This window comes from Hippoglossus hippoglossus, chromosome 4, assembly GCF_009819705.1.
Source record: "Hippoglossus hippoglossus isolate fHipHip1 chromosome 4, fHipHip1.pri, whole genome shotgun sequence".
Classification (NCBI taxonomy): domain Eukaryota; kingdom Metazoa; phylum Chordata; class Actinopteri; order Pleuronectiformes; family Pleuronectidae; genus Hippoglossus; species Hippoglossus hippoglossus.
In genome coordinates, this window is record NC_047154.1 from 3,650,548 (window position 1) to 3,678,444 (window position 27,897).

Genomic DNA, 27,897 nt, shown 5'->3' on the forward strand with positions numbered 1-27,897 from the left:
AGCACCAAAAAGCCCCACACCGAGATCTGTTATTATCAAACAAGATTTGAACATGACATTAACACTGTCAAATAATACTGATCAATAATACTGTGAGTGCAAAACAGAGTTCTGTATAACAACAGTGGCAGATCTAGGATTTTTTTAAATCAGGGGCCATATAAGGGCCATCATTTAAACAGGGTCAATTATATGTCCAACGTTCATTAAACAATCGATTCAAATTCTAAATCAATTCCTGATTCAGTAAAGTGTACATTTAAGTCATCCCTTGTTTACTAGAAGCTCTATAGCTTTGAGCAAAGGCACACATCATTGAAAATAATAATAAAATAAATAAATAATAATAATAATAATAATAATAATAAAAACACTATTGACTGGACAGGGGCACTTTAAGGGCCAATCAGATTTCAGCAGTTTCCCTCCTGGGCCTGCCCTTGGATTGCCCGCATGTCAACATCATGTAGATTTATTTTTAGGTGAACAAAACATTACAAAAGTAGTCATATCATAAGAACAGCTCACACTCGACAGTGTAACATCAGTTTGCGCAGCAGCAAAAATCTGTGTTCCTGTGATAGATCATGTGTTCCTATCAGGGTTAAAGACAGCTCACGTTGAGCGATGACACTGAACCTCAATAACTTCCGGCAAGTCTGCCGCTCGCCCCGAACCTTGTCATATGAGAGAGTTTTCGGTTCATCTCTATTAGGTAGACTAAACTAATCATATGCCAATGACGCCTGAGGCCCCCGGGCTTTGACCTGATATAGACTAACTGATCCATTTAAAACAAATCAACAGATGTTTGAAAATGAAGATCATAGTTTGTTGCAGTCCTACATCCCTGCCTTACTGGGACACACTGGAACATAATGAAGCCTTTGTTGAAATTATTACAAACTGCTTTTTATACACTAATGTACTGACTCATTTCAAACTAGAATGGCCTTCAGTAGATAGCATACATCAACCAATGAAACCACATTTAAATTCACTAGATCTGGTTTGGATCTGCACCAAATTGTACACACACATAAATATCTGTCCCTTAAACATGACAGATTTTTTTTCCATCAAGATCCATGAATTATTCCCTGAGAAATGATCGAAATAGTTGAAAAATCTCGCAATGTTAAACAAAGTGAAAAAAGATATACTGGATTGATCTGGACCAAAATTTAAGGGGATCTCTCCAGATCTATACCGCATCCTATCACCAAGTTCCCTGGTAGTCCGTTCAGTAGTTGTTTTTTCTACTTTGTCAAGAACTGTAGACAACTTCAAAACAAGTACTACTTACAGTAAGTGTCACACAACTGATGGATCGGAGTGAACGCTCTCCAAACAGGCGACAGCTGTGCTCCAATCTCCTACAGCATTAAAACCAGGTAATTGTGTAGATCATCAGTGTGTGTAAGTATACATATAAAATCTGCATGTGCCACCCCTTATGGTCACAACAATCAGCTGAACCAAACAAAAACCCAGGTTGAGGCATAAAAGCTACATAGTCGAGGTTAGAAAGCAGACGTAGAATAGAGAAATCCCACTGTGACCACACACCGCTTTGTATCTTTAAAAACATTACTTCAGTTGTTCAGACAAAGATACATTCCAGTGAGGTCACATTATAAATGTTCTGAATCAGACAGAAAAACAAGAGCTTTTACAAAAAATGTAAATACTCCAGACTAAAGACAGGGTGAAGACTGAAATGTCAACTAACCCGACCAAACATGTTACATGTCTCTGAGCATGTTCCACACACCAACACCAGCCATTACATTTAATGTAAACCCATAATCTGAGGGAGGGGAGGTCTTGGTGAGGTCACTCATTCACATGGTAGTTCTCCAGCACGGCATGCAGACAACTATAACATGGGTTTGAGACTGACTTAGTTCAAATAAAGCAGTCGAGATATAGAATGGATATTTCCAGGCATCATTTATCTCTTTCGGATACTTACTTTTAATAAGAACTAAAAGCTTCACAGAAACATATTATAGAGAAGCTGTTTTTAAACACCTGTTCATTTAACCACTGTTATATTTCTCCACCATGTGCCCGATGAAGGTTGACATATCAACATGAAGAACTCACCGTACATTCATGTTATTGTCCACTGAGACTGCTCACTTCATGTTTCCACAGGTGATGGTTTACATTGTGTGTGACTCCTCTGCGGGTCACACACACAGACACACAAGTCCTCCCTGTCATGTCACAGATCCCCTCAGATTATTATTCTTGAACTAATCTCTTTATTGTCGACACTCACCTGGCCTCTCGGATCCGACACAAAATGTGTTTTTCCTCAGAGTGAAGCCATGAAACAATCCTTTGAATTGAAGAAAAATAAAAGACGTGTGGCTGTGTCGAGTGTGAAGTTTCAACAGAGAGAAGACTGACATTCAGCCCTGATGGTGTGTGTGTGTGTGTGTGTGTCTGTGTGTGTGTCTGTGTGCACGTGCGTGTGGGAGCACAGTCACGGTCACACACATCTATCTGACTGCTGCAGGCGGCTGCACAAGCTGCTGGGCTGGGACCTGCATGTGTGCAATACAACACAACAGCGCCCCCTGGTGGGTCTCTGAAGACCCTTGTCCTCCTCAGAGACTACCAATCCACACCAGCTCCAGAGGATCCTCTCAGAACGCTGATGTCACGTTTCAAATGATGGGTCAGTCGGCGGAGCTCTTATACAGGTTGATCTTGTATCTCCAATTTAACCTGCTCCGGACCAGGTTAGCCATTCAGCATAAGTTACCATGGTGATTTACCACAATTAGAAATTAACGATTTTTTCGTGGGACTGGAAACCCCGAATTTAACCTGAAGTTACTCCGATGAACACAAATCCAGCTTCATAGTACAGGGGCCCTGATCAATACATGAAGTTTACTTACTGTTTCTTATTGATTTGCTCCAGAGTTTCAGGCTGCATTTAAACATAACGAAAAATTAGTCGTGGACATTTTGGGTACACAACACGAGACGTGACGCACAAAGTCAGGACTCGGTGTTAAAGTGACCGCAGCGACCCAGATACATGATCCGACATCATTGATTAATAACTTCATTGTAAGTTTGTCATCTAAATCAGAGGTCTTCAGCAGGGGGTCCGCGGAGGTACTGTAGGGGGGTCGCGAATTTTTTGGTTGATTAGACAATTTTTTATATTTTTTTAATTTTTAATTATTTTTTCCAACCAATTTTTTTCCCACAAATTTAAATGTCTTTAAATACACATTAACATGAATCCAACATATTGTAGCGAACGGATAACTGGAGGCAGAAGACGTTATCTTTCAGTCAGCAATGCACACATTCAGCGACACACAATAATAAAAACATGAATATATGAACCTGTGTATTATTTGAATAGCTTAGTATTGAATGCACAATAACACGGTAGCTATGTTTATACATGGCACTAGGCCCAGTTTAATATAAAACACAATTTTATACAATATATATAGTAGGGGGTCCCTGCTCCATCTCTCCATCAGTTTGGGGGTCCTTGGCCTGAAAAACGTTGAAGACCCCTGATCTAAACCATAACCATCCCAATAAAACAAGAACAAAGTTATGTGAACTAGTTCATTTTCATCTGCATGAACTGAACTTTGAACTAGTTTTTTCTGAGTGTATACTGGCGCAACACTGACCTCATCTATCACCTCCTCAGGCAGCGGAGGAGCTCCAGGGTCTTTTTTCTAATCTATTTAGGATTGCCTACACACACATATATTATAATAATAATTTACTTTATTTGTAGAGCAACTTTTATATAAGAAATGCATCTCAAATAATGGCCCCTTACAATCATTTGAATAGAAAGAAAGGTTGTGTTGCTGTGTAGAGTGAAAGGTTCCCGCAGAGAGAAGACAAACATCTCACATTTACTTAATTAACACACTTAATATGGTTTCTAAGAAATAAGTACTAAATGGTTCGTCACACACTATAATAAGTTGTAAAAAGAAAAAGATCTTATCTGTGGGATCCACTAACTGGAAGCTGGTTTATTAATAGATAATGAATAGTGAATCAAAACACGTGTAATGTTATAAAATATATTTTAGTGGGACAAATCATATACCGTACATTAGTAATATTTGTGTGTAAATGTGTGATAAATAAGGGAAAAACACAGAATGAACAAAACACACCATAGTACATATTCACTATTATTACGACATATATAGATATACTACGCTTATCTTTTATATTAAATTTAAACGCATTTTGTTTTATCTCATCTTATTTATATCAATATTATACTTTACCTTTTTCTATGTATGGGTGCTGTATAGTGCTGTCCTGTTCCAGAATGTGTATGTCCTATGGGGGTTTCATGTGTTTTCTGTTTTAAATTTTTACTCTCCTTTTTGGAAAGCAATAAAATTTATTCTTATTCTTATTCTTGAGAGCTGTGGCTTGGTTTAATAAAGAAAGTGCTGCACATAGATGCACTGTATCATATTTTTTGAGAGATCATCAAGACTAGATCAGTTTGCTTTATTATGATTATTATGATTATTATTGTGATTATTATTATTATGAGTGAGGTGTCAGAGAAAAGGCCACAGGTTGTAACTGAACTCAAAAGGATTTATTTACTCTTTGTGATGAGTGATGAATTATTTGCAGGGCAGTTATGCAAGTTAACAAAGTGATAACATACTGTATATCTGCTCATCCTCAGCTGCTTAAATAAATCCACAGCAATCCCCTCATTATGTTTTAAGCTTAAAGGGATAGCTCATCAAAAAATGAAAATACACTCATTATCTTCTCACCACTATGCTGCTCCAGTGGAGGATATCATCACGTTTAAGAATCAGTCACCATTTACTTGAATTGTATTGGATAAATGCAATTGTCAGCCTTTGAGGGGCGCTACATCACAGGACAAGGTGTCAACTGAGTTGGGGATAGATAGTACACAGAGTTAATAATCTGGATAATATGAGGAGGTAAAGAGCACCAGGAAGGAGTTTTGTAGGTGCCGATCATTCTTTGTGGATATTTATTATCATTTTAATGATTATCGTTATTAGTTTAATCCTGTTCTGTCTGCAGTTACCTTTTGAGAATAGCAGAATAATGGGATTTACATCAACTTGTTTTTACTTTTATAATATTTTTGTCCATTTTAAAACATTCAGTGTATTTTCTCTATAGCTTATTTGATGCACATACTGCATGTGTTGTAGATGCTGTTCGACATGAACGGAAAGGATTGTGGGTTTTTCTCAGTAATAGTGGGATAAGTTTGCTGATGGTTTGCTTTTTCTAAAACTGTTATTTGTTGTTGGTCATTCAAATGAATAGGAATATAGACATCATATAGACTTAAACTTGAACGTGAACAAAGGCTTGTAGTTAATCCTCAGCCACCTTCCCAGTCATCCTGTATGTCTCTGTTGGCCCCTGCTCTCCACATGTCAGCTGCATCTCTTGACTCTCTGGCTCCTCTATCACACCTGCCAAGAGTGAACATGATCTTTGAAAAATAGCTGTTGCCATGGCAGAAGCTCAAAGGGTTTACCAAGCAAATATAACTTTTTATCTGTATATAGAATATATACTGTATGTGGAATATATTACAGACCTGTTGGTTGACAGTCTCCCGACCTGTGTCTGTTGTGCTTGTGGGAGGGTGCGTAGAGGAAGATGATGGTGAAAACGTACAGATTCCACATGCCATAGATTCCTGTGAGAAAAGCACTGTTGACCTGGAGAGTGTAGTCTCCCCAGTGCCAGTGGCCTTCACTGACCTGGATCAGAGTAAGAACATTTAAATGCAAGGAGCTCAAAAACAGTAAATAAGAACATGATATTATCAGAAAAGACTTCTATGCTGATAACACCTACTTGATTCAAGATGAAGAAGATGATAGTCATGGCTGCACATGCTAGAGTTACCAGCATCAAAAACTTGAACCTGAAGATGATACCCTGCCAATACAAGCGAGAGTGGAAAAAAAGCCAGAATATGGAATCATCAGTTGTATAATATACCATTTTTATTTTATTTGTGTTTCATATAATAAATTTAACAAATGAAACAAAATAGACCTTATAGCACAGCCTCCTGGCCTCTGGCATTGCAGGAAGTTGCTGCACTTTCCCACCAATGTTCCTGAACACACAATGCACCATGTGACAGAGGGAAAGGAAATACAGACAGACTGAAAGCCCTGCCACAACGATGAAGGTAAACTGTGAGGGAGGGTCAAAGAAAAGGCCTCAGTGACACAGAGAATGTTTGATCTTATAGAGCAAAACCGTTTATATATACAGCACTGAATCATAACTGAACTTATCTTAAGGTAGTTTCCATATAGGAGGTCTAGATATAATTTACATTACTATTTAGAACAAAGGATACTGAAACCTTTGTCCCGATGTCTGATGCCCACACACTGTAGAAAGGGTTGATCAAATGAACGCCCCTTCATGAGAAAACAAAAACATTTAACATTTAAAAGAAAAATACAATTGAAAAACACAAGACCTCACCCAAAGCAGTCCTGTTGTTACCTTTCACTAAGGTCAAATATGAGGAGGACGGATGATCCGAACACAACTATCCCGACCTGCCACCAGTACGCTGAGAGACGATTCCTCTGACTTTGGTCCTAAAGGATTTGTTGTTGACACACAGGTCATCACATGGCATGAAAGTACGGAGGGGAAGTACAGTTTAAGACATGCAGAGTAGACAAAGCAGGCCCAAGCCGAGAGGTTGTCGCAGAGAATGGCTGATTACGTTAGTCCACAGCAACCACAATTTTGTGAGAACCCCCTTAAATTCTATGATTGGTTATGTACAGAATGAGGTGTAAATAACTTTCTGCTAAATGCTTTGTCACTTTAGAGGTTTGGTTAAAGACAAGAACCTCTGAATACTGTGTGTACAATGTTGCTGGTGAGTTTCTGCATTAAACCTAATTATTATGTGTGTATGCTATAGTATAAGAACCACTTTAAAACCTGTGGTTAATATAATTTCGAGAATAAAGTTGTAATTTTACGTGAATAAAGTCAAGGGAGAACATCAGAAGTCTTTCGCCTGTGTTAAATGAGAAATTCTGAGAAATTTGTTTTGCTATACTTTGTAAAAGGTTTCACAAGCAACCTAATACTTCATGTTTTGTCACATCAACGCCACATTATCACTTTGAAAAGAGTCTATTCTGAAGAAGGAACCTCACAGACTAGAGGGAAATTGCCTCTTTAGTGAAGGAGAAAATGTTTGCTAGTGGTCTACTGTTTGTTTTTTTCTCCTTAAGTAGCATTATTAACTTAATGATTTGACTTTATTCTCTCTATATTATAACATTATTCTCGTTGAAGTATGACTTTATTTAGCTAATAATATAAAATAATTATCATATATTATGGGTTTTTTCTCATTTAATGACAACTTTATCTTCCTCATATTAGGACTTTATTAAAGTATGACTTCATTTTCTTAATATTATGACTTTATTATCCTAATACACTGCTCAAAACAATTAAGGGAACACTTAGGGCCGGTCTCCTGGTATCTCCTCCGTGCTCTTGAGACTGTGCTGGGAGACACGGCAAACATCGTTACGACCGCACGCCTAGATGTGCCTTCCAGGAGGAGCTGGACTACCTGTGCAACCTGAGTGGGCTGCACTTACACTTCCTAAATGGACAGTTTGCCATCCCAGTTTAATTGACTTGGTGTTATACTGTGATGATAAAGTGATCCCTTCATTTTTTGAGCAGTGTATTATGACCTTTCCTCATTAAATTACGACTTTATTCTTGCAATATAACATTATTCTTTTGTTCATAGGGCCCTCCATCATTATGTGCACAGTTTGCATTTAGTTTATAAATTTGATAAGAGAAACGTTTGAAAATTAGAAGTATGTGGTTTGGTTCTCTGGGTTTCTTGGGAGGTGAGGTCGCCACAGTCAATTGAAAACTCTCCTGGTTGTGAACAAAAAAACTAAATTCTGACCATGAGGTGTTCACCACAGAAGATGACCCAGAAACAGAATAGTGTGGCGTAGAAGACGCCCTGCTGTACATCCTCAAACAGCAGCATCCACGTCCACTCAAAGCCGAGGGAGAGCCACTCCACCGGAACATTCAGGAAGGTCATGGAGACACCCAGAGCAAAAATCACCCTAAACGAGGCAAAGACACACTGCAGTGACTTAAAACACAAAAACAGTAACTTGATGCTGCAAGCATCGTATTGACCTGGTTCTTCCAGGCTGATCATGCACTTAATATCAAAAATGCTTCATGTGTCCCTCTCTCCACACGGTGCCCTGAAGCTCTTCATGCCTCTTAAAGTTATGACACAGGATTTTTCAGTGGCTCTAAGCTCTCAACGGGAGACTAGGAGGGAGCTTCAATTTCGGAGTAATGGGGCTGTGTTGTATAACTTCACTTTGCCCTTCAAAAAAAAAAAAAGATGTGTTCATTCAGTCTGCAATAAAAGAATTCTACAGCCTGGAAAATATCAGTGACATTATGAAGTAACATGTGATATGAAAAACAAAATTTCAATATGAAAGATGCGATATTTTTGATGTGGATACACATAACTACAAAGGCAAAGCATTCGGCTATGTGAAAACATTCTTTGTAATCATACTTTTCCAGAAGGACTGGAGGTCTCGCCATCAGGCTGATTCTGTACCAGTACCAGGCTGTTGCCACGAGTATCCAGGGACTGAACACAGTCTTGATGCTGATCCACACTTTAGTAAAGCCTCCGTTCTGGTGGATGCCCTTAAGAAAAGGGGGGACATTAAATGTATGATTGTGATGGCTGCAGGCTTTGGAATTCATGTCAATCAAAAATATAAAGCAAAGTTAAACTCACCACCATATGGATGTCCTTTATTTCTCCAATTCCAACATTCATTGTGTCATTCACTGGCAAGCGCAGGTTAATTAAAAAGTACTTGTGGGCAACAGTACCCAGTTCCATGAAGGGTATGGGGTCACACTGATAAAAGCTGCCTTCGTTTTCATACGTCTGCAGAAGCACAGACTGTTAAAGGTCACTAAGCAGAGACACATTCGAATATTATTTACCGTAGCCGTGCAGATTTACCTTAGGGACTCCTAACATGCACCTGAGAGGCCTTTGCTCCACCGAGTGAAACTGTGTGGTCCACTCAGACATCCCATTATCTCTGTATGCGATGCCAGCGTCAATAGTGATGATAACATCATCTTCTACACAAACAGAGAAATAATCCAGTTTTCTAACACATCTGCCACATGAACTGCTACGTTATTTTCAGTCCTGACAGTAAAATACGCATCTTACCAATCTGATTGATCATTTTGAATTCAATGTCAAACTGAAGAACAGCCAGCACGTACTGGAACCAAGGGCTCATCTCCATGTTGGGAAGAGGTACATGAACGGCAAAAACAATGTCATTGGCATCCAGAGTTTTTGCCAAAGGTTCGTCAAAACTCTTGACCTGGTGGCACCGATTGGACCCCCACGGCATGAGCCAGCCACGTGCCCTGTGGCGATTTATACATTTGGTGGCCGAGTAGTGGATGGCACTGGTGGGACTGGGAGCTACAGAAAAAGGTAAATGATCTGTCTTGGTCTCGTTGTTTTGAGTTGTGGTCTATACAGCCAGAATAAATCTTTATAGTTTTCATTGAGCCATAAGAAAACCTGGTTTAAAATGATTGTTGGTGAAATATAATTTTAAAAAAAAACACAATTTCTTAATCTCAACAATTATAAAGTTGTAAAATTTGACAAGTACTTACCAATCAAAGCTCCAATCATGATGGAAAGAATTTGGAAAACAAGAATAAAAAACCCCAAGAAAACCAATTTCTTAGTGCTCATGTTCTCTATGATTGCCCCTGCCATTTTTAAAAAGGTCAAAATGAAAAATGATGCTCGAAACTACCCTTGCTCCCCACAGACGAAGTGCATCACTGCAGCTCGTCTATGTGCTCACACACATCAGACTCTGCCGGGCAAAATGTCAGAAATCGTCATCAGACAGAGCATGTGCAGTAGGCGTGTGGGCGTAGCCATGACGTGTTTTGATTCAGGGAAAAAAAAGAAAGAAAAAAAAAATAACCAGTATAAAACATGTTTCCTTTATTGCTGAAAGAATACATCTTTGAAGTGTATGTATCACAACTAGGTTACTTGTCTTTACACCGAGGACTGACCATAGTCACAATCCAAATGGTTGATACTGCATCCAAGCAGAGCGGAAATAACAAATTCAGCCGGGATATCAAAGCCTCTTACAAAGTCATAGGTTGATAATCTTTAACGTTGTTTACCCCGACTAGGAGTCAGCAACAAGAATCACGGCAGCACCTACACCTTTAAAAAATTAACACTGGCCCCGTACACACCTGGCATTAACATGTGGTTTTTGTGATCCAATTCCAAGGGGACAGCTCTGAGTACTGGCGTGAACACACTCAGATTGGATAGCAATCCGATCATGGCAGACCACATTCAGAGGAGGTCTGGGCCACATGTGTCCACATCCTTTTAACAGTGGGAACCCAAATCCATCCTGGGCCACATATGAAGGACCTCCTGCTCAGCTGACGTCCTCTCCCGTTTCAAAACGAGTCGAACGTATATTTTCTCTTCTGGATGACTTGTTTGTAACCACCGCCACAATATCAACACTAATCACCACATAATGATCGCTGGTTTTATTTCCTTAAATTGGTCAAATCTTTCTTCACAGCTGCACGAGATTCATTCAAACTCACCTGACCCATCTCTCTACGTCTCTTTCGCTCGCTCATGCCGATACACAGACGCGCGCACACACACACACACACACACACACACACACACACACACACACACACACACACACACACACACACACACACACACACACACACACACACACACACACACACACACACACACACACACACACACACACACACACACACTGACATCAGACACATCTGTAAACTCAGACTGGTTCAAAGCGACATTGTTTGGTCTGTTAATTTGCATGTAGAGCAGGGAAGTGAGATCCGATCACAAGTGGTCACAGGAGACACATTCAGGACGCACTTTAACGCTGGGAGTGAACACACATACTTAGCGCTGGCCACTTGTGATCGGATCTCTGAGGGACGGATGTTAATACCAGGTGTGTACAGGGCCACTAAGTCTGAGCTGTCTGTCTTTCCTCTCTTTGGCTCTGGAGCAAAACTAAATTGGAAAGGTGCAGCTAATTAGAAATACTGTGGGTGGTTCAATGTAGAAGATAATGAAACATACAATATTTGACTGAACTAAAATTATGCAAAATATCAATTTAGCTCCTTAGTTAACAAAAACAATATCTCATATTCACACCCCGTCAATCCTCTGTTGAACAAATATACCAAGACGGGGGAAAAAAACCTGTCTGTAAAAATGGCTGTCAAACCACAAGGAGGGAGGAATCGACAGCTCTGAAAATATTACAAACATGTTTTCCTAAAACAACCAAAGTGATCTAGTCAAACGGAAAAAGAAACTAAGCCATCTGGTGCAGTGCAGTGGAGTGAACGCTTGCTGCATGGTCACCGGAATTCACCAACATATCCCAGGCAACAGTTTCCTTCAGTGTGTCCACAACACATCCAGAATTCTACAAAATACTCACAACATAATATCAAAACAATTTAATAGGAGCAACTGGGAAAAGGGGGGAAGATGGGACTAGTCAAAAACTTCCTTAACAGCCTCTCAATCCAAATCATTTCCAGGAACGGATATCTGAACGGGTGACTATTTTAAAATCCCCCTTCATTCTCTTCACTGTCCATTCCAAAATGTGCATTTCCAATGGTTCACTGGTGTTTTCCAGCGGTGAAACACATGTCATGTCTATGTCACTGACAGTACTGGGAGATCTGTGAGAGATTCGGACAAGTTGAGTGGCGTCCTGGGCTCAAATTTCATCTTCTTCGTCTTCATCCTGAGAGGAGCCGGCCTGCTGGGCTGCGCTGGCAGATGCTGCCGCCATCTGTGCCTGTTGGGCGGCCTGCTGCATCTGCAACCACTCCTGCTGGGCGAGCTCGGCCTGCTGCTGCCGCGCCTGTAGGTGCACAGTGAAACCAAACAGAAACATTAGACGAGGGAAGTGAAATGAAGAGCTTATTAGGCATTTAGGAAAAAATCATGATTGGACGTGTGATTAGAACTCCAACATGAGTGTTTTTTACTCATTAACTTGCGAAGTTCATCCTTAACCATTCAATTATTTGTCTGAATAATCTGTTAAAACTATCCTTGGACATCGGTACCACCTGAGCACGTGTTCTCTGCTGTGGGTCTCACATTTACCAGACTGCGCACCAGACCTACCTGAATAAAAACAGTAGAGTCTGCTAAAGACTGAGTCAAGACTGTAAATGTGGGTTGATTGTTGCGATTGCCCAGTTAATATGTACACAGTTTACTCTCATTCGCACTGGAATGACTGAATGCCTGTCACTGCCGCGGGAACGCACACAACTAAGCTAAAAGTTATGCCAGCGTCTGCCTGTCTAAGAGGCTAAAAATGGATGTTTTGATGGTCCAATTTCCTGACTGTGACAAGACTGGTCAGAGCACACAGCAAGTAGTTATAATGAGTGTATCCTCATTTTCTACTGTTTATGCTGATGTATACGCACATAAAAATTAGATGCCTTTCTGCTTATAACATTTTAATCTCATTGGTTAACGGTTAATAATCAGTTTCCAGGCATCAGAATTTTTTTTTTTTTGAAATGTACATCCCTAATACTAACCCATTTTCGAAAGAGGCATGAGGAAAACATGCCAGAAAGTGAGGGTTCAACAATAATACCGACATAAATTTTATCATCGTCAAAATAATCACCATAATAACTTTGACCAGGTTTTCCAGTACTTCCAGGTCATCACAGATTGTTTCATCTCACCTTTCTGTGAAAATTACAGCCAGTCACGATTTAGCACACGGACACAGTATATGACTGATCCCACCTATTTCACATATATCTTCATGATGAAAGAACACATTTAATCACACGTGCATATCTGCTTTCAAAACCTTCGGGACTATTTAAGAAATTCACTATCTTTAAAAGGAATTGCACTAAACTCAGAACAAGTGAACAGCTCTTTTATGGTGTTTCATTTTGTTGTTGTTTGTCAGTATCCTGCTTTTTTTGTCCTCTTTTATTTGCCCTACATCAAATTGCCTTTGGGATTTATAAATTTGTATTGTTTGATTTACACAGCAGTTAGGGCACAATACCTAAACATGGTTGGACGATAAATCTCTCATATTTGCAGGAAGGGTTAAGTCATCACACCTATACACGATTAAATGTCTATTTCCTTTCCGGTTTGTACACACAACTAATGTTTATAAGTAATTTTTCATTGTATAGATTGGATACTATGGAAAAATGTGTTTTTAATACTCTCATACAATAAAAACCCTCTTGTGGTTTTCTGTCCTTAGATCTGAGTCTACAATATAACACAGATTGCAACCAAAGTGCCTGTATCACAATCCTACTGTTCCACTGGGTACTGCAACCATCACACTGCATTAACCCATACAATTACTACCAGCCCCCACCCACCATCGGATGCACAGTTATACTGGGATGATTCTCATCCTCAGCACATGAGCAATGGCAGATGTGTGGGTCATACCTTGGCAAACAGCTCCTGCTGTTGTCTGAGCAGCTCTTCCTCTGGGATGCCCAGGTTCTCCAGCCGGGAGCTGGCCTTCCTCCTCTTCAGAGCCACAGTCTTACACTCCTGCAGGACGTCTTTCACCTCGGTGATGTATGACGCAAAACCAAGACTCTCGAGGGCTAAGAGGTGAAAGTGACATTATTAGTGGGTTTCCAAGTTTTGACTGGGAGGTGGACACACCCCCTTCCTGTAGCACGAGTGGCGCAAAGACTGACAAACGTGGAGCAGGACTCACCATTGATGACATGCTCAGGAGATATGGTCTTCTTGTCGGACTTGTTGCATATTTCATTGGCTTCTGAGGATATGAGGTGTATGAACTCCGTGCAGCAGTTCACCACCAGCTCCCTGGCATCGTTCGCCACTCGTACGTTAGGGAGAGTTTCTTTGATCATCTTGTTGATAGCTGCTCTGGGGATTGTGAGGTCGTCGTCGTTTCCAGAGGACGAAGCCATCATGGCATATAACCACAAACCAAAACCCTTGAGCGGCGGAAAGCTTTAAAAGACCGCGATTGGCCCTGTTGTGTTGATGGGCTTAGCTTCCCCTGTGTGTGTCAAAACAAAGTCAACAACTTATCTTGCACCAAGTAAAGAGACGTTTTCCCAAAGTTAGCCTGCTGGCTACCTTGCCAACTAAGCTAATCAGCTAATTTAACTTGTTAAAACTGTTTAGGAGCAGTTTCCGCTGTGCTGCTTTAACACGAAATGTGGCAGAAAACAAAATGTCCGGAAAGTATGTTTAAGCACAATCAAGAAAACAAAAAAACGCTAATAATGGAGAAAATGCTCGGCTAGCTAGCTACCAAGCTAGCTAGTAGCCGTGGTCCCTGTCGCAAGCAAACCGCAACCCAGAAGACAAGTGAAAGAGGAGTGAGAGCATGGCTAAAGCTAAGCTAACAATGAACTGGCTCTGCCATAGCAAGCTAAATGCTTGGCGAGGCCGAGACGACGAGCAGAGTGAAGTCGGCCCAACACTTCATGTTACTGCTCTTTACATCGAAGAAATGAGACGAACATGTCGGAGAAGCTACAAGAAATCCATTTTTAATTTTCAATTCTGTGTAATGTTAGCTTAAAGTTGTCCGGATACAGCGTCACACGAAGGGCCGGATATGATGCGCCACCAGGATGTGTTTGAAGTCGCCTAGCTCGTGTTTACTGCCCCCTACCGTTAGTACCGAGTATTGCGATTTTCTAGTCTATGATAATCTGTTTTGTTGTGGTTATTTAAAGGTACGCCATTATTTGCCAATACATGAGAAGATAAGATTTTTAAACAACACATTTCCTTAATACATTTCTACGGACGTGATGCTCACAGCCAACTGCTGAATCCCAGATTAGGTCACGCGTCAATACAAAAATCTAATGTCACAACACAGTACGTCTCTAAAAGAACAGGTTGACACAGTGATAATTAAAAGATGTCTGTCCAATGTTTTAAATGGCTTTAAATATATACATGACCCTCCAGTAAGGTAATTCAATGACAACTGAACTATTTGAAGGCTTCATTTGCTGCTCGCGTTGACCTTCATTCTTTTGCTTACACCTCACATAAAGTATAATAGAGGGCTTGGATGCTTGATGGGTTGAAGGCTATGTCAGTCAGTTGAATGTTGTCAGGGTGTGGTTTAAAACCTGCAGGATGAACACACAGACACACAGAAAGAGTCATGGTCATTTATTACTTTTAATATTTAATAATGATCATAATAATAATTAGTCGTACAGCTAAAAACTTTAAATAAAAGAAAAAATACAGGAGACAATACACGCAGAACTGTGTCTCTGAAAAACAACAAAGATGGTAAATCGACTCTGTGTTAGTTGCTCTTGTCATTTTCCAAGGTAAAGCTTTTTCGACTTCTCCAGCGCAGAAGTTTGAGGAAGTTCAGGCTGGCGTTGAAGACCTTGTCGTGTTCAAACACCATCTTGTAAAACGTGTCGATGGAGAGGTCGCCGTTGGGGTCAGCATATTTGAGCGTGGTCATTGGGGTGTAAAGAGTGTTCGTCTGGTGGCGAAAAGGTGGATCCTCCATCGTGATGATCTTGAAAGTGTGCTGGAAAACACACAAACGTAAACCGAGAGTGTTCATTGATTTATCTCAATGTTAATGACAAGATGATATGAGATGAGTTAGATTCTGTTTGCAGAGGAACCGCACTACCTCTGCTACATCCTCTGCAGTCTGCCCAAGGGTCTCAAAGATTTGTTTGTAATTTTTCAAGTAGATGTTGGTGAACATGTCAGCCGTCACTTTGTCGGCTTTGCTGAGATCAGTCTTCAAGCCCTCGTCGAAAACCTTACGCTCAAACTCTGTTATCACTGGACCTGGTTCAATCAGGCTGATACTGAGAAGAGATACAAAGCAAACATAATTATATCATAGCAAAAGGAAACTGTAGAGTACCATGCTAACTTAAAGAGTAGTAGAAAGTTACAGAGCTAAATATTCTTAAATGGAACATTTTGTACTAACTGCAGGGCCTATTTGCTCTGCACCCATTTCAAACCTTCCTGCAGAGTCTCTCCCTGTAACTTTGTGTTATTGAATGATGTTGTGTTATGACCTGCCCCATACCAGGGTGTGCTATGGTTTGTCATGGCATATTTTCGTTGGACTATTTCCATCTAGTTGCTGAAAAAATGGGTGGTGGTGGTGGTGGGTGTGGTTGTGCAAAATGAGCTTGCAGATGCTTCAGGCATAGACAGGAGCAGGTTTGCAGGTATTTTCACGTCAGCTCTGGAGAATAATTGCACTACACTTATTGATCCCAGCTTTTTGAGCACAATTTGATTCTCTCTGAGCGAGCAGTATGAAATTATAGAGCAGAAAGGGGCATGTTCGGCAGAAGCACTGTATACGAATATATCTTACTTGAGGTTAAATCTCAGGGCTTGTACTGCTAAGCTCTCACAAAAGCCCTCCACTGCAAATTTGGACGCCGCATAGATGTCATTGAATATAATTCCTACAAACAGAGAAAGAGAGTTAAGACATTGTGTTGTTACAATAAACAAGTGCTCTCATAATGCACAGGTGGAACCGTCCTCACCCTGAATACCCATGACACTGCTGATGACCACAATGTGGCCTTTTCTCTTCCTCTTCATGTCAGGAAGGATTTCTTTCAGCAGCCGCACCAGCCCAAAAAAGTTGGTGTCCATGACTGTCTTCATCTCATCAATTGATTGACACTCAATGGGTCCAATCAGACCCATCCCAGCATTGCTTACTGTAAGACGGAGCCAAGCATTGCAGGAAATGGTAATGAGCGTACAAAGCATGTACAGTACAGTTGCCATGTATTGGATAAACAAGCATATATGCAAAAACAATACTCATCAAATGCTGCAGTTACTGAACGTATAGCTTTTCTGTGGACGTACTGAGGATGTCCACCCTGCGCTCAGGCAGACTGTCCACACAGGCTTTGATGGAATCTTCGTCACATACATCCAGCTGCTTGATCTCCAAGGTCCTGCCCAGAGTCCGACCTACTGCCTCGACCAGCGCCCCGCCCTTACTCAGGTTCCTCATAGTGGCATAGACTACGACAAACAACATTCATTGGAAGCACAATTGCTGCTGAAATGAAAGTCAACCAAGATACATCCAAGAGACTATTTTTAAATGACACCTACCAGGGGGATTCCAGTATTTTTCACCCTGGGCCCTATGTGGGTGTGTAAATGAATGGCACTTATGTAGCAACAGCAACAGTCCACGGAATGTTGCGTCTCTCTCCTTGTTAACTCTTCATCTGTATACTCTGGATCAAACAAGTAGGCGCAGCTATCAAAGTCAAATGCTTCATCAACATTGTCCACATCAGTAAATTTAGCCACAATAGTTTCTCTCTCTAACTCTCAGTCACATTTCCGCCTTCGTCTTCCTGCAACAACTCCTATCATGAGACTTGAGGGTGAGACTCACTCCGAGAATTTTGACACTTGGGTTGTTGCAAAGTGAATAAGGAGAGAGAGAGGCAACAAGCAGAGGAGGGATAACCAGCTGCTGCATGGTGGAGAGTGACATTTCTCGTTGAGCAAGATATGTGGAATGTTGCCAGACTCTTGGCAAAGACCTACAACAACAAATCAAACCTTTTATTGTTGGAAAAAAAGCACTTTTAGTGGGAAGTTCGTGCACTGTCGCAGTTACACCACAACATTACACTGTAGCCATTGCTTTTGTGCTGCGGCTGCCGGCGGAGACAATCTACTGAACCGATTCCAATGGTTTTTGTAAGTACCGTTCATTTACAGACCTACATTTATAAACAAAGAGCCAAGGTTGAAAAACTGAAAAATTCAGGAATTCCCCTTTAATTGCACCTATCATTGTAAAGTTATGACATATTATGCACGCTACACTAAATGTCTGTTGCTGCCACACCCATACAGTGAAGGTAATAGAGCATTGTTTGGATCCAGCATAAGTTTTAGAGCCCAAAAGTTCCAAACTTGGCTTAGAAAAGCAAAAAATTCTCCATTACTATGAAAATATTTGGATAAACTGACCTTTGAACACATTTGTCATTCTTCTTTTTTGATATTATTGACATATTTATGATGGAAATGTAATGTTTCTCACCAGATGAAACATTACACAGATGAGTTTACTGTGGAGATGTTCTTATAGCTACACATGCACATACATTTTAATAATTAGTGTCCAAAAGTATAGTGCATTTAATGCTTGTCTACAGTTGTATTACTGCTTATGAATAGTTAAAAAAGTTTCTATATTTTTCTAGAATCTTTAATATTCATTATTATTAAACTGGTATGAAGTTTCAAGTTTCCTCCCTGTCAAAGTTTCGGTTAGACATGAAATGGTACAAAACTTAATGGGATACAGAGGGCAGCTGAAAAATGTGACCCTCCCTCTAATACAGCAACAGCCTCCTCCAGTATCTCCAAATAATATAACAGTATTGAATTGGTACAACTCATTTAGTAAGAACTTGAAATGCATTAAGGGTTGATAAAGAATATCAGATCATGTCTAATTTTTAGCCTAATGTGTAAATGGCACAATCATTTTCGTATCATCCATCAAATTTCACATTAGATACATTTGCATTACATGTGTGATCTCTCCATTTCATTTGATTTTCCCTATTATGTCCATTTACATTCTACTTACACAATCCATTTCAGAAATGCGTTGTCAACTATGTCAGGTTTCGACAAATGTTTTTTTTAAATGTGGCAAATTTACCCATGAACCTCTTCTTCTCATCTTTTGCGATGCGTACAGCCAAAGCAAGGCCAATCCCAGAGGAGCAGCCAGTGATGAGTACCACCTTCTGGTTCATTGTGTCTTGTAAATGATTTGTCTTGCAGCTCCACCAGCAGAGAATGGAGGAGGACAATAAAGGGGAAGTAGTAGGTGGAGGCTCCTTTAAGCCAACTCCTTAATCCACAGGTCTGCAACTCAGCAGAAGCCTTGTGCACATGGCCTGGAGATTACCATCAAGCAGGATCTCAGGATTTAGACTAATCGTAACAACTTTGCAGCAAAAGCACATATTCTTGTTAAAAATGACAACAGAAACGTCCATTTGTGAAATAGGTGATGCTTTTATTATAATTCAGAATTTGACTTGACAAACCCAGGCTGTAAAAAGGGACATATCTTTTTTATCTAATAAAAAATATACATTCATTTTTGTCACAAAACATTTGTTCCAGTGCCTCATCTATGAAATGTGTAAAATGTCTAAATAGTACCTCATTACTTTTTACTGGGTATTAAACACTTTACAGTTTGATTCATGTATAAAATGATGAAAAGAATAATCAAAGAAAATACCCCAAACCTTTCCAGCAAACGTTTAATTCGAAATGTTTTCAATTCTGTGAGCTGGCAATAGTAAGCTTTTGTTTGTCTCTGTCCTGTTTCATAATATTAATATTATTTTAGGCTTTGTTGTGTTATTTAAATTACAGCATTTGACCTTTCATTTGTGTTGCAAAAACCCTTTTTTTTTATTTTTCCATGTATCTCTGCGCTCCACCCACTCCAAGCGCTTCAGGAAGGATTTGATCTTTAGAGATTTGAGTTTTTCTGCTAATCCTTTTTGATACACTCTTGAATGTGCTGCAACATATCTTTGTCCCACAACTTGGGGTCCCAGGCATGGAACCAGCCGACGAAGGATAGAAGCTCCTCACCCTGCTTAATGGTGGTGATGGGGATATCTTGACGGCCGGAGGGGTCAGAACTCAGATAATCTTTGGCTGAAAAGGAAACACAAGGAAACATTTTGTGAAATACAACACTTCTATAATATCTTCTCATCTCTGATAACTCTGTTAACTGTTTAAATTACCGATTTTGAGTGATTCAGTTTTCTCTGTCTCATTGGCATCCTTCCCGACCCAGATGAAGATCTGATGGGAGCATAACCCAGCAGCATTAATTGATGAGTCAGCAAGAAAACAGAGATCTACAAGAGCTGAGACTGAACCGTTTCATTGAAAGTGAAATGTAGCACCGTACCTGGTTCCCGCTGTCCAGAATCATGACATCATCAGGAGCCAGATCCAGCTGTGTGAACTCGCTTGGCACCTCCTCTGCCTAAAAGTTGAGCAGTACATGTTTACAATGTGGATGTATAAAGAAAAACGTTTTTTTTAAAAAGTGAAATAAAAAAAAAAACATGATTTTACATTTTTTTAAAAATGAAATACTCACTATGAGCCTGCCAGTCTTGTTAGAACAACCAAACAATCGTGGAGCCCTGATTTGGGTCTGCAGGGTCTTGGAGGTCTGGTACTCCTTCTTTCCACCCAGTGCAGCCCAGAAATTGTCTGACAACAAGGAGAATAGCAGTTTTTAAAAAGATCTGTTGAACGCAGTTATCCTGCACAGATCAGAGCTCTAACTCCAGGACTCACCTGGCTCCTTAGTCTCCTCCACCTGAGTGACTTTTCCTCCGAGCAGGCTGGCGACATACTTGGCTGCCTCCAGCTCTTCTGTAGTTTTACCCTTCCCCAGCCACAGTGTCACAGAGTTGGATTCCTTCAGCACAAACACGTCATTGGTGTTCAGAGCAGAGGCGACGGGCTCCACCTGGGTCAGCAAGACGCAAAGAGAGGGAGAAATTAAAGGGAATAGTTTATGACTAAGTGTCTAGTTTATGCACGTTTCAATGTAGTGAACAGCACTGACCTCAACGGCCCGTGTGGCTTTGGTGGAGCTCAGGCGGATATGGAAGAGCCGTGTGCTGGCAGGCTTGCTCTGACCATCCTTACGCGACGTCCCACCAAGGTGGATGACCAAAGGCTTCTCTTTAAACAGGCTCACAAGATGAGGTGGTTCTTGGCCCTGAGTGACACGAACCTGCAGAGATACAGCAATAGCTCAACCTTCATGTTTGATGAAGACAGGGTTGATAGCATTTATGCTAATAGCAGGAGTCAGCCTCTAAGAAAAACCTAAGTATTTATTTCAAAGTAAATTTCTTACCTGTGTAGCTACCCCGCTCATGGAGTCGTCCAGTGTGACAGTGAGAAAGGCTGAAGTGGTCAGTTCATCCTGAGTGCACTTCCGTCCTTGCCTAAAGACAGCAAACCGAAATTTATCCCTCTATTTTTACTCATGAAATATTTATGGCAATATTCAAGGTTCAGTGTTTCCACAAGGATTTGTTTTAGCATTTGTCATACCGGGTGGCACCAATGTGGTGACCACCCGGTATGCTCATTGACCGATTCAGTCTGGGTAACATGGTGGTGTGTGTGGAAATGTGGGGTAAGTAAGATGCATTTGGAACATCAGTTTATTTTAATCAGTCAAGTTGTATTTATATGTTTCTACTGTACTGTCATGTAAAACCCTTGTAAAAACTTGCTCAAAAAAGTTTGCGCTACTAGATATATCTAATATACTGTTTCCTGCATTATTACTCACTCGTGTGGCCTTGTCTATTATTTGACTTCTCACATGGTGCATATTCTAATAGTATAAAGGGGGGGCATTAGCCTGCGTTGGGTCCTCCTAACAGATAAGTAGACCCATGTTGACAAGGGTTGCACCCACCAGGTGTAGATGATATGCTTCTTACTGCCACTGTCCGCAGTGTAGGAGTACAGCACCAGGTAGCAGTCACCTCCAAAGAACTGTCCATAGGTGGATGGGTCCACAGGTATTCTTTGACCTTTTTCCACACGCCAAATCTACAGACACACATCTAAATGTTGATTTTTGAAGAAATTAATAAACAGCGTGACTGTAGTTGGACTGGTGACCAAACCTTGACATCCCCGGAACCATCATCCACCATGTTGTGAATGGCAGCCATAACCTTGTTGTCGTGGAGTTTGGCGGAATCGAAGGGAATCTGCTCCACATTGGCGATTTTGCCAATGATGAAGGGCTTACTTCGTCCTGTAGTCTCATACTTGTCCAGCCAATTGCAGAAGAACTCCTTAAACACGGCTGTCTCTGCTCCAGATGGCATTACCAGGACCTGTACATGTCAGAAAGAAACAGTGAAACAAGTGCTAGAATATTCATAAACAGCAAAAGATGACAGAAAGGATGATGTTCTGGTAGTAGGCCATAACCACATGATCACCTTAGTATTTTGGGGGTAATTCTTGTCTTTGATGAACTTGTTTGCAGCGTCCAGTGCTGCCTTGCGCTCTTCTGTGCTCGCCTTCTTTCCTGCAGTGTTGGGGTATGGTACAGTATTTAGAGACTTCAGACGGATACGCATTTATACACAAAACAGATTGTAACCAGAGAACAAAGGGTAGCAGAAATGAAAAGATGTCTAGATCAAATACCTTTCCAGACAAAGATCGTGTTGTGTCCTCCAGTGTCTAAGATGTAGCAATCACTGTTGGAGAGCATGTCTTGTTGGAAAGGGTTTTTATCAGCCACCTTAGTTGTCTTCATGTCACCAGCCGCATCAGAAATCTAGTAAGAAGAGAGACGATTATAGCTTCTACATTTATCATATTCATCTTTTACATACTGTTCAGTTTATTCACAGGAGTTGATTTAAAAGCTGCATGCTGATCTTATCTTTTCTATTTACCAAGTAGAGAGTTGCCAGGTTCTTGTTCTTCTTATCAGCAGATTTATCGTCTGAGGTTGCTGGTGGGAGGTCGGGTTTTGGTCCCAGCAGCTATATATAAACACACACAAACAGACTTATAACATTAGAGAGAGAGAGAGAGAGAGAGAGAGAGAGAGAGAGAGAGAGAGAGAGAGAGAGAGAGAGAGAGAGAAAGAGAGAGAGAGAGAGAGAGAGACCGAAACAAACAAACAAACAAACAAACAAACAAACAAAATAAAAATAAAAAGCTCACTTTAATGACTTCTTCTGGCTCACTGCCTTCCTCAATGTAGACAATATCAGGACTGCCACCTCGCTCATTGTCACGTATCTCAATGGCCACACCAGTGGCTTTCAGGCACTCAAAGCGATTGCAGTCACTACCAGCCCAGTGGTAAATCATCTAGCATTTTGCAGTGAGGAGCAGAGGAATACAAGATTAGTTATGGTGAAACACTGTCCAGCATTTTGTTGGTATCCAGTTCCAATTCTTGATCACCTCTCCCAAGTCAATGATGAAGCAGTCTCCTTTGTTGAAGCTATCCCAGGACATATCCACCTCCTTGGCTCTGATCGCACGACGACCTTTAATGTGCAGCAGGCGCTTGACAGTCTCCTTGGTTACATGCTGAAAGCCTGAGGATATTCCTCCTTGCTGTGGCAAAGTCAAGTTGAATAAAGCATTAGAATGATCAAACTACATGTATGGTATGTAGATTTCAAATACATGAGTATTCATAGTTGTAAAGATGAATATTAATAAATTAGTTGGACATTTTGAGATAATTGCTTTTTTGCTTTCTTCAAAAAACTCAGCTGAAGACTCTTACCAGTCAGGTTAGCTGTTTCCTCTCTTTAGACTAATCTGAGATAACAGTTGACAACTAAAAACAGTTCCCAAAATTCTCACAGTTCTCAAGACTTGCTTGTGATGTTTATGTACAAAGAAATGTAATCATCTCTTGTATTTCCCATTATAAAAAAAATGATGTTTTAGATGATAAGTTGTACAGACACAACAAAACACATGCATGTATCATGTTTTACCTTGTATTTGACACCAGACTTGAAGTAGCCCATAAAGGCGTTAGACTCATTGTCTTGAAACTCAGCGAACTGCACCGCATTTCCTTCAAGGTAACCATCCAGCTGGACCATGAGGATGGCAGCAGCCCCTTTCTCATCTGGAGATGTTTTGCTGCCTGGTATAACAGATGAGGATTATAAAAATAGTATAGAAAGACAAATGGGGGAATTTAATCATTTTTACAAAACCAGAGACTGATTTGAGGTGTCAGTGAAGAATCTAAATCCAATACCAATCCATGAGTGAATGTTGTAAGAAGGAGCAGAGGTGGTGTGGAGCAAAATGTAAGAGTCCCCGGTGAAGAACTCCCCATGGAGTTCAGAAGGCACAGGATTCAAGTTCATTTTCTCTATCCGCCACACCTGCAGGCCGGGCTTCTTGCCCGCAGTCTCAAATAAGTTGTGGTACGCCATAGTGCTCAGGACCTGACAGGAGACACATTGTTATGAGCAAGTCACTCATCAGGTTCGCAGCAAAGACAACAACTGGAAGTGAACTGGCAACTTCATTATTATTTTTCAAATTCACTTTTATTTGCCCAGGAAGGTCCAACTGAGATGAAGAATCTCTTTTTGCAATGGAGACCTGGCCAAGACAGGCAGCCGCACAGATAGAAACACATAATTACAGACAAAAGAAAAACAACAGAAAACAAGCTCAAAGGACCGAAAAACCGCTGAGAGTACATACCAACATTCCAAGATTCCAACTAAACAACCAGATAAGTTAAAAACAATGACATCTTAAAGAATCTGCCTCCAGATCTTTCATTCTGGTTTTAAAGGCATTCCGTGAGATTAATTCGCTGAGTTTTAGGGCTTCTGCCTACCTGAGAGTATAACTCTATTATAACTAATGAATCGCAGAGAAGCATGGTAGGCTGTGTTAAGCACATACGTTATGTTATGGTTATGGCGTATGTATATATAAAACCTCACCATAGTCAAGTACAAATAACAAGGCAACAACACTGTCACTTTTTTTTTACATTAACAGTACAATCTATTTCGGGAGTAAAAACCCATGCTGCTTAAAGGTGAATAGCAGTACTAGTCATTGATCAAAATACCCACACATTTATAAAAAATAAACTGCATCTAATTTCATCTCCATCTGGAGTGATCATTGGAGGATAACTTGTGGTCTATACCTAGAAGCAGTAAACAGCATATGTTTTGTCTTGACTGCATTAAGAACAAGTTTCAGTGCAAGAACGGATTTTGGAAGTATTTAATGGTCAGTTGCAAGAGTTGCCGCACAGCTGTATATAGTAGTGTCATCATAATAAAAACCTCTGCATCCAGCTTTCCCTTTTTTATGTGATCATAAACATATCATATTTAGGTTCTTGACAGTTGGATTAACAATTACTCAATTGATTGTTGCAGCTTATGTTTCGTAAAAATTGTAATTCTGCCTTTGAGATTCTTGAATTAAACTGTCCTCATCATATCAGATGTAAAGTGCGATAAGCCATGCAAACATATTGATCCCCATGTTTTTATCCTCAAATTAAATATTCTTGATGGTAAGAAACTCAAGCACTTTGTGTTTTTGTTTGTTCCATTTGTGTTTCAGGTTCCACCCTGCATTTATTCTTCTTTGTGTGCTGCATAACCTGTAATACCAGTAATACCAATTGTGTGTTGATTTAAAGAGGTCAAAAATCACCTGATGTACCAGGGAGTATCCTCCTAAATTAATACTCGACCGGCAAGTTGGCAAGCCAAGCACTGGTGAGGAGGTTTAGTGAGCCACACCCCACAGGCATAGACAATGCATCACTCACATTATATATCACGCCACAGAGGGGACGGTTCTTACACAGGTTTGTTTGTGCATTTGTTTGTGTCATTCTATAATATACTACCTTTTACAAATGCATTTGTTAAATTCATGCATAAAGCAGTGATGATTTTGCTCACATTCATGCAGAATCAAGGAAAGAGCTCACGCAGAAACTTGATGCTGTCATTTCATGAATAAGTACTTTCTCAAATGCTTTTTTTTTTTATGTATTCTTAGTTTTGCAGAAAAAAGCAAAATGAAAAATAGAAAACTTTTCCCATTACCTTGTGAGGACAGAAGACAGTTGGTGGATGTGAGGGAGCTGATGCTGCTGCACTGCTGCTCTTCCAGGTTTCCCCAGGTCTCATTTATATACAGGCGCAACATCCGCGTTCTGACTGAGAGGCGTGGTCAGCCACGTCCCAAAGCACAACACCCTTCACAGCAGAGACACCAACCCTGCACGAAATTTAGACATGTGATATTGTAAAACAAGACTGGATTTGAAATGAAACCTCATGTGACACTGCTGCACAAAAGGGAAAAAAACTGTTATGTTACATAATGAAAACTGGGACCTGTGCCAGACAGTGGATTTGAATTTCCACTATATAGTACATGTAGGACATATACATCTATAGTACTTTACTCATATACTCTCCTGCACATTTCGTACTATATTTCAGAGAGAAACATACATACATATAACATGCTATCTCCACCAGCCTTATCAATACAAATGTGAATGCATCAGTGACAGCTATTATGTAATGAAGTAGCATTCACAGGTGTCATGTCTCCTGCCCCACTGGTAATTTCATTTTCATACTTTGAGGATGGTTTGATGATAAAACACCTCTGCTTTTACTATAACTTTGAATGCAGGATTGTATTGGAATACGTTTTTATGCAAGTAATAAAACTCCAAATTCTTCTTCGACAACTGCAAAAGTACATCCTGATCTTACCAGTCTCTGCCTGCAGCCATGATGCAAGAAAGATTAACACAAGGAAATCCTGATAGCACCTGGGATTATTCATGATTTGCATCGAATAAAAATCGTATCCGCACTGTGACCCTTTTCATCGTGAAAAAAATCATATGCTAACTTTGCTGTGGCCTTTTCTGTAAATTTTACATTGTAGTAAACATCAGAGCCTTTCCGTTCATCCAAGTATCCCTGTTAAACACTGTTGGGCAGCATGTGTCAACCTTTAAAGATGTTTTATGATCATCACATTAGCAAATTGGACATTTACTAATCTAAATTAGCTTTCCAATGTCGTGCAGTGGATCTCTAGTGGCAAGAACAGCTGATCATCTCTTGGAAATCATTGGACTGTGTGTATTTAGAAACACCCATCCTATCCGGCTGCATAGTTGATTTGGCAGTTCCATTGTTGTCCTTTAGCATGCATTTGGCCGGGGTGTAAGTGTCTGGCACTGGCCTGTCAGCAGTCGCCTGTGTCAGCTTGACAAAGAGCGAGAGCATATAAATCCTTCCTCTTAGCTGCCGCCTTCATCTCAGGTTAGGGCTGGGTCCATCACTCCTTCTGTTGGAGCTGTGTCAGCACATTCTGTCTGGTTGTGTAACAGACAAACAACTCGCACAGTCCCTGTCCGGGACACACCGCCGTGCCTCCACAAGTTAAGACACACAGACAAGTGCACCCACATGCCCACAATCCTAACACAACAGCTGAACACAAAGGCTGCCAACCTACTTGTTCTAACTTGCGTAGGACTAGAACTTGAAGTTCATATTTCTTAACTGGGAGGGATGGCAGTATTTTGCTGATAGCATATGGCAGCATCACAAGTCTGATACTGTTTCACTCTGTCTGAACAAGGGATAGCCTACATGAGTGATTGAGTAAACATTGTTTAAGACTAGACTGAAGACTCTCATGTTCTCCATTTTTATTTTCATATTATTTTTATTTTATGCAAGTCTTTGTCATTTTGTTATTATCTTGTATTTCAGAATGTGTCTTCTTTTATTGTACAGCACTTTGGTCTACTGTGGTTGTTATTATAGGTGCTATGTAAATAAACCTGATTTGCATATGGTTCTGCATATTGTAGGTTGTTGTCAACATCTGAATCCACTGCCATTACACCTTATCCTGTGTGGTTTCCCTGCTTCATTTTGTCCATCAAAATGTTGATGACAAAT

The 27,897-nt window shown here is 40.4% G+C and overlaps 5 protein-coding genes across 7 annotated transcripts in view; all 5 read right to left on the reverse strand.

The window, feature by feature from the left end:
• The window catches only part of si:dkey-44g17.6 (guanine nucleotide-binding protein G(I)/G(S)/G(O) subunit gamma-12), a 33,481-nt gene extending 31,022 nt beyond the window's left edge, over window positions 1–2,459 (reverse strand). Inside the window, exon 1 of the mRNA XM_034582712.1 lies at window positions 2,288–2,459. The gene's annotated coding sequence lies outside the window, so the exon portion shown is untranslated. The remainder of the gene's footprint in view (window positions 1–2,287) is intronic.
• A 2,510-nt stretch (window positions 2,460–4,969) lies between these two features.
• Window positions 4,970–10,089, reverse strand: LOC117760027 (protein wntless homolog). 3 transcript variants are annotated; one of them, XM_034582714.1, is made up of 12 exons: window positions 9,808–10,089; window positions 9,344–9,607; window positions 9,125–9,249; window positions 8,891–9,046; window positions 8,660–8,796; window positions 8,015–8,183; window positions 6,559–6,656; window positions 6,407–6,470; window positions 6,094–6,237; window positions 5,941–5,973; window positions 5,627–5,792; window positions 4,970–5,498 (listed from the first exon to the last, which is right to left on the reverse strand). In XM_034582714.1, exons 1-12 carry the CDS (start codon window positions 9,911–9,913, stop codon window positions 5,398–5,400), a joined length of 1,563 nt encoding a protein of 520 aa, XP_034438605.1. In that variant the 5' UTR covers window positions 9,914–10,089; the 3' UTR covers window positions 4,970–5,397. The 3 variants fall into 3 exon arrangements, with proteins under 3 accessions (XP_034438605.1, XP_034438604.1, XP_034438606.1); XM_034582713.1 differs by having other exon boundaries at window positions 5,890–5,973; XM_034582715.1 differs by having other exon boundaries at window positions 5,890–5,973; window positions 9,344–9,659; window positions 9,808–9,895.
• A 46-nt stretch (window positions 10,090–10,135) lies between these two features.
• Window positions 10,136–14,868, reverse strand: dr1 (down-regulator of transcription 1). Its single transcript, XM_034582717.1, has 3 exons — window positions 13,998–14,868; window positions 13,718–13,881; window positions 10,136–12,122 (listed from the first exon to the last, which is right to left on the reverse strand). The coding sequence occupies exons 1-3, from the start codon at window positions 14,218–14,220 to the stop codon at window positions 11,976–11,978; spliced, it is 534 nt and encodes a 177-aa protein (XP_034438608.1). The 5' UTR covers window positions 14,221–14,868; the 3' UTR covers window positions 10,136–11,975.
• Window positions 14,869–15,513: 645 nt separating this feature from the next.
• zgc:109982 (uncharacterized protein LOC553564 homolog) lies at window positions 15,514–19,092 on the reverse strand. The gene is made up of 6 exons (XM_034582718.1): window positions 18,996–19,092; window positions 17,159–17,320; window positions 16,825–17,004; window positions 16,647–16,740; window positions 15,936–16,119; window positions 15,514–15,827 (listed from the first exon to the last, which is right to left on the reverse strand). The coding sequence occupies exons 1-6, from the start codon at window positions 19,090–19,092 to the stop codon at window positions 15,591–15,593; spliced, it is 954 nt and encodes a 317-aa protein (XP_034438609.1). The 3' UTR covers window positions 15,514–15,590.
• Window positions 19,093–19,710: 618 nt separating this feature from the next.
• Window positions 19,711–26,142, reverse strand: scinla (scinderin like a). The gene is made up of 17 exons (XM_034582719.1): window positions 26,005–26,142; window positions 24,165–24,357; window positions 23,893–24,047; window positions 23,345–23,500; window positions 23,099–23,248; window positions 22,825–22,914; window positions 22,571–22,703; window positions 22,360–22,448; window positions 22,036–22,251; window positions 21,822–21,958; window positions 21,249–21,339; window positions 20,952–21,122; window positions 20,673–20,852; window positions 20,475–20,585; window positions 20,280–20,357; window positions 20,110–20,170; window positions 19,711–20,017 (listed from the first exon to the last, which is right to left on the reverse strand). Exons 1-17 carry the CDS (start codon window positions 26,086–26,088, stop codon window positions 19,848–19,850), a joined length of 2,265 nt encoding a protein of 754 aa, XP_034438610.1. The 5' UTR covers window positions 26,089–26,142; the 3' UTR covers window positions 19,711–19,847.
• Window positions 26,143–27,897: the final 1,755 nt, after the last annotated feature.

What these genes read in the sequence shown, in the direction of transcription:
- scinla (XM_034582719.1), bottom strand. Translation starts at nt 26,088, where the DNA reads ATGAGACCTGGGGAAACCTGGAAGAGCAGCAGTGCAGCAGCATCAGCT. An exon ending in AGCCAGAAGAAGTCATTAAA is followed by an intron (nt 22,915 to 23,098) that starts GTGAGCTTTTTA and finishes GTTTATATATAG; the next exon opens with CTGCTGGGACCAAAACCCGA. An exon ending in AAGCCACACGGGCCGTTGAG is followed by an intron (nt 20,853 to 20,951) that starts GTCAGTGCTGTT and finishes TTGCTGACCCAG; the next exon opens with GTGGAGCCCGTCGCCTCTGC.
- LOC117760027 (XM_034582713.1), bottom strand. Translation starts at nt 9,913, where the DNA reads ATGGCAGGGGCAATCATAGAGAACATGAGCACTAAGAAATTGGTTTTC. An exon ending in CCTCCAGTCCTTCTGGAAAA is followed by an intron (nt 8,184 to 8,659) that starts GTATGATTACAA and finishes TGCCTCGTTTAG; the next exon opens with GGTGATTTTTGCTCTGGGTG. An exon ending in GGGAGACTGTCAACCAACAG is followed by an intron (nt 5,499 to 5,626) that starts GTCTGTAATATA and finishes CACTCTTGGCAG; the next exon opens with GTGTGATAGAGGAGCCAGAG.
- zgc:109982 (XM_034582718.1), bottom strand. Translation starts at nt 19,092, where the DNA reads ATGAACCAGAAGGTGGTACTCATCACTGGCTGCTCCTCTGGGATTGGC. An exon ending in GCGCAGGGTGGACATCCTCA is followed by an intron (nt 17,005 to 17,158) that starts GTACGTCCACAG and finishes TCCGTCTTACAG; the next exon opens with TAAGCAATGCTGGGATGGGT. An exon ending in CTGCAGAGGATGTAGCAGAG is followed by an intron (nt 15,828 to 15,935) that starts GTAGTGCGGTTC and finishes TGTGTTTTCCAG; the next exon opens with CACACTTTCAAGATCATCAC.
- dr1 (XM_034582717.1), bottom strand. Translation starts at nt 14,220, where the DNA reads ATGATGGCTTCGTCCTCTGGAAACGACGACGACCTCACAATCCCCAGA. An exon ending in TCCTGAGCATGTCATCAATG is followed by an intron (nt 13,882 to 13,997) that starts GTGAGTCCTGCT and finishes TTCACCTCTTAG; the next exon opens with CCCTCGAGAGTCTTGGTTTT. An exon ending in AGCAGGAGCTGTTTGCCAAG is followed by an intron (nt 12,123 to 13,717) that starts GTATGACCCACA and finishes GTGCACCTACAG; the next exon opens with GCGCGGCAGCAGCAGGCCGA.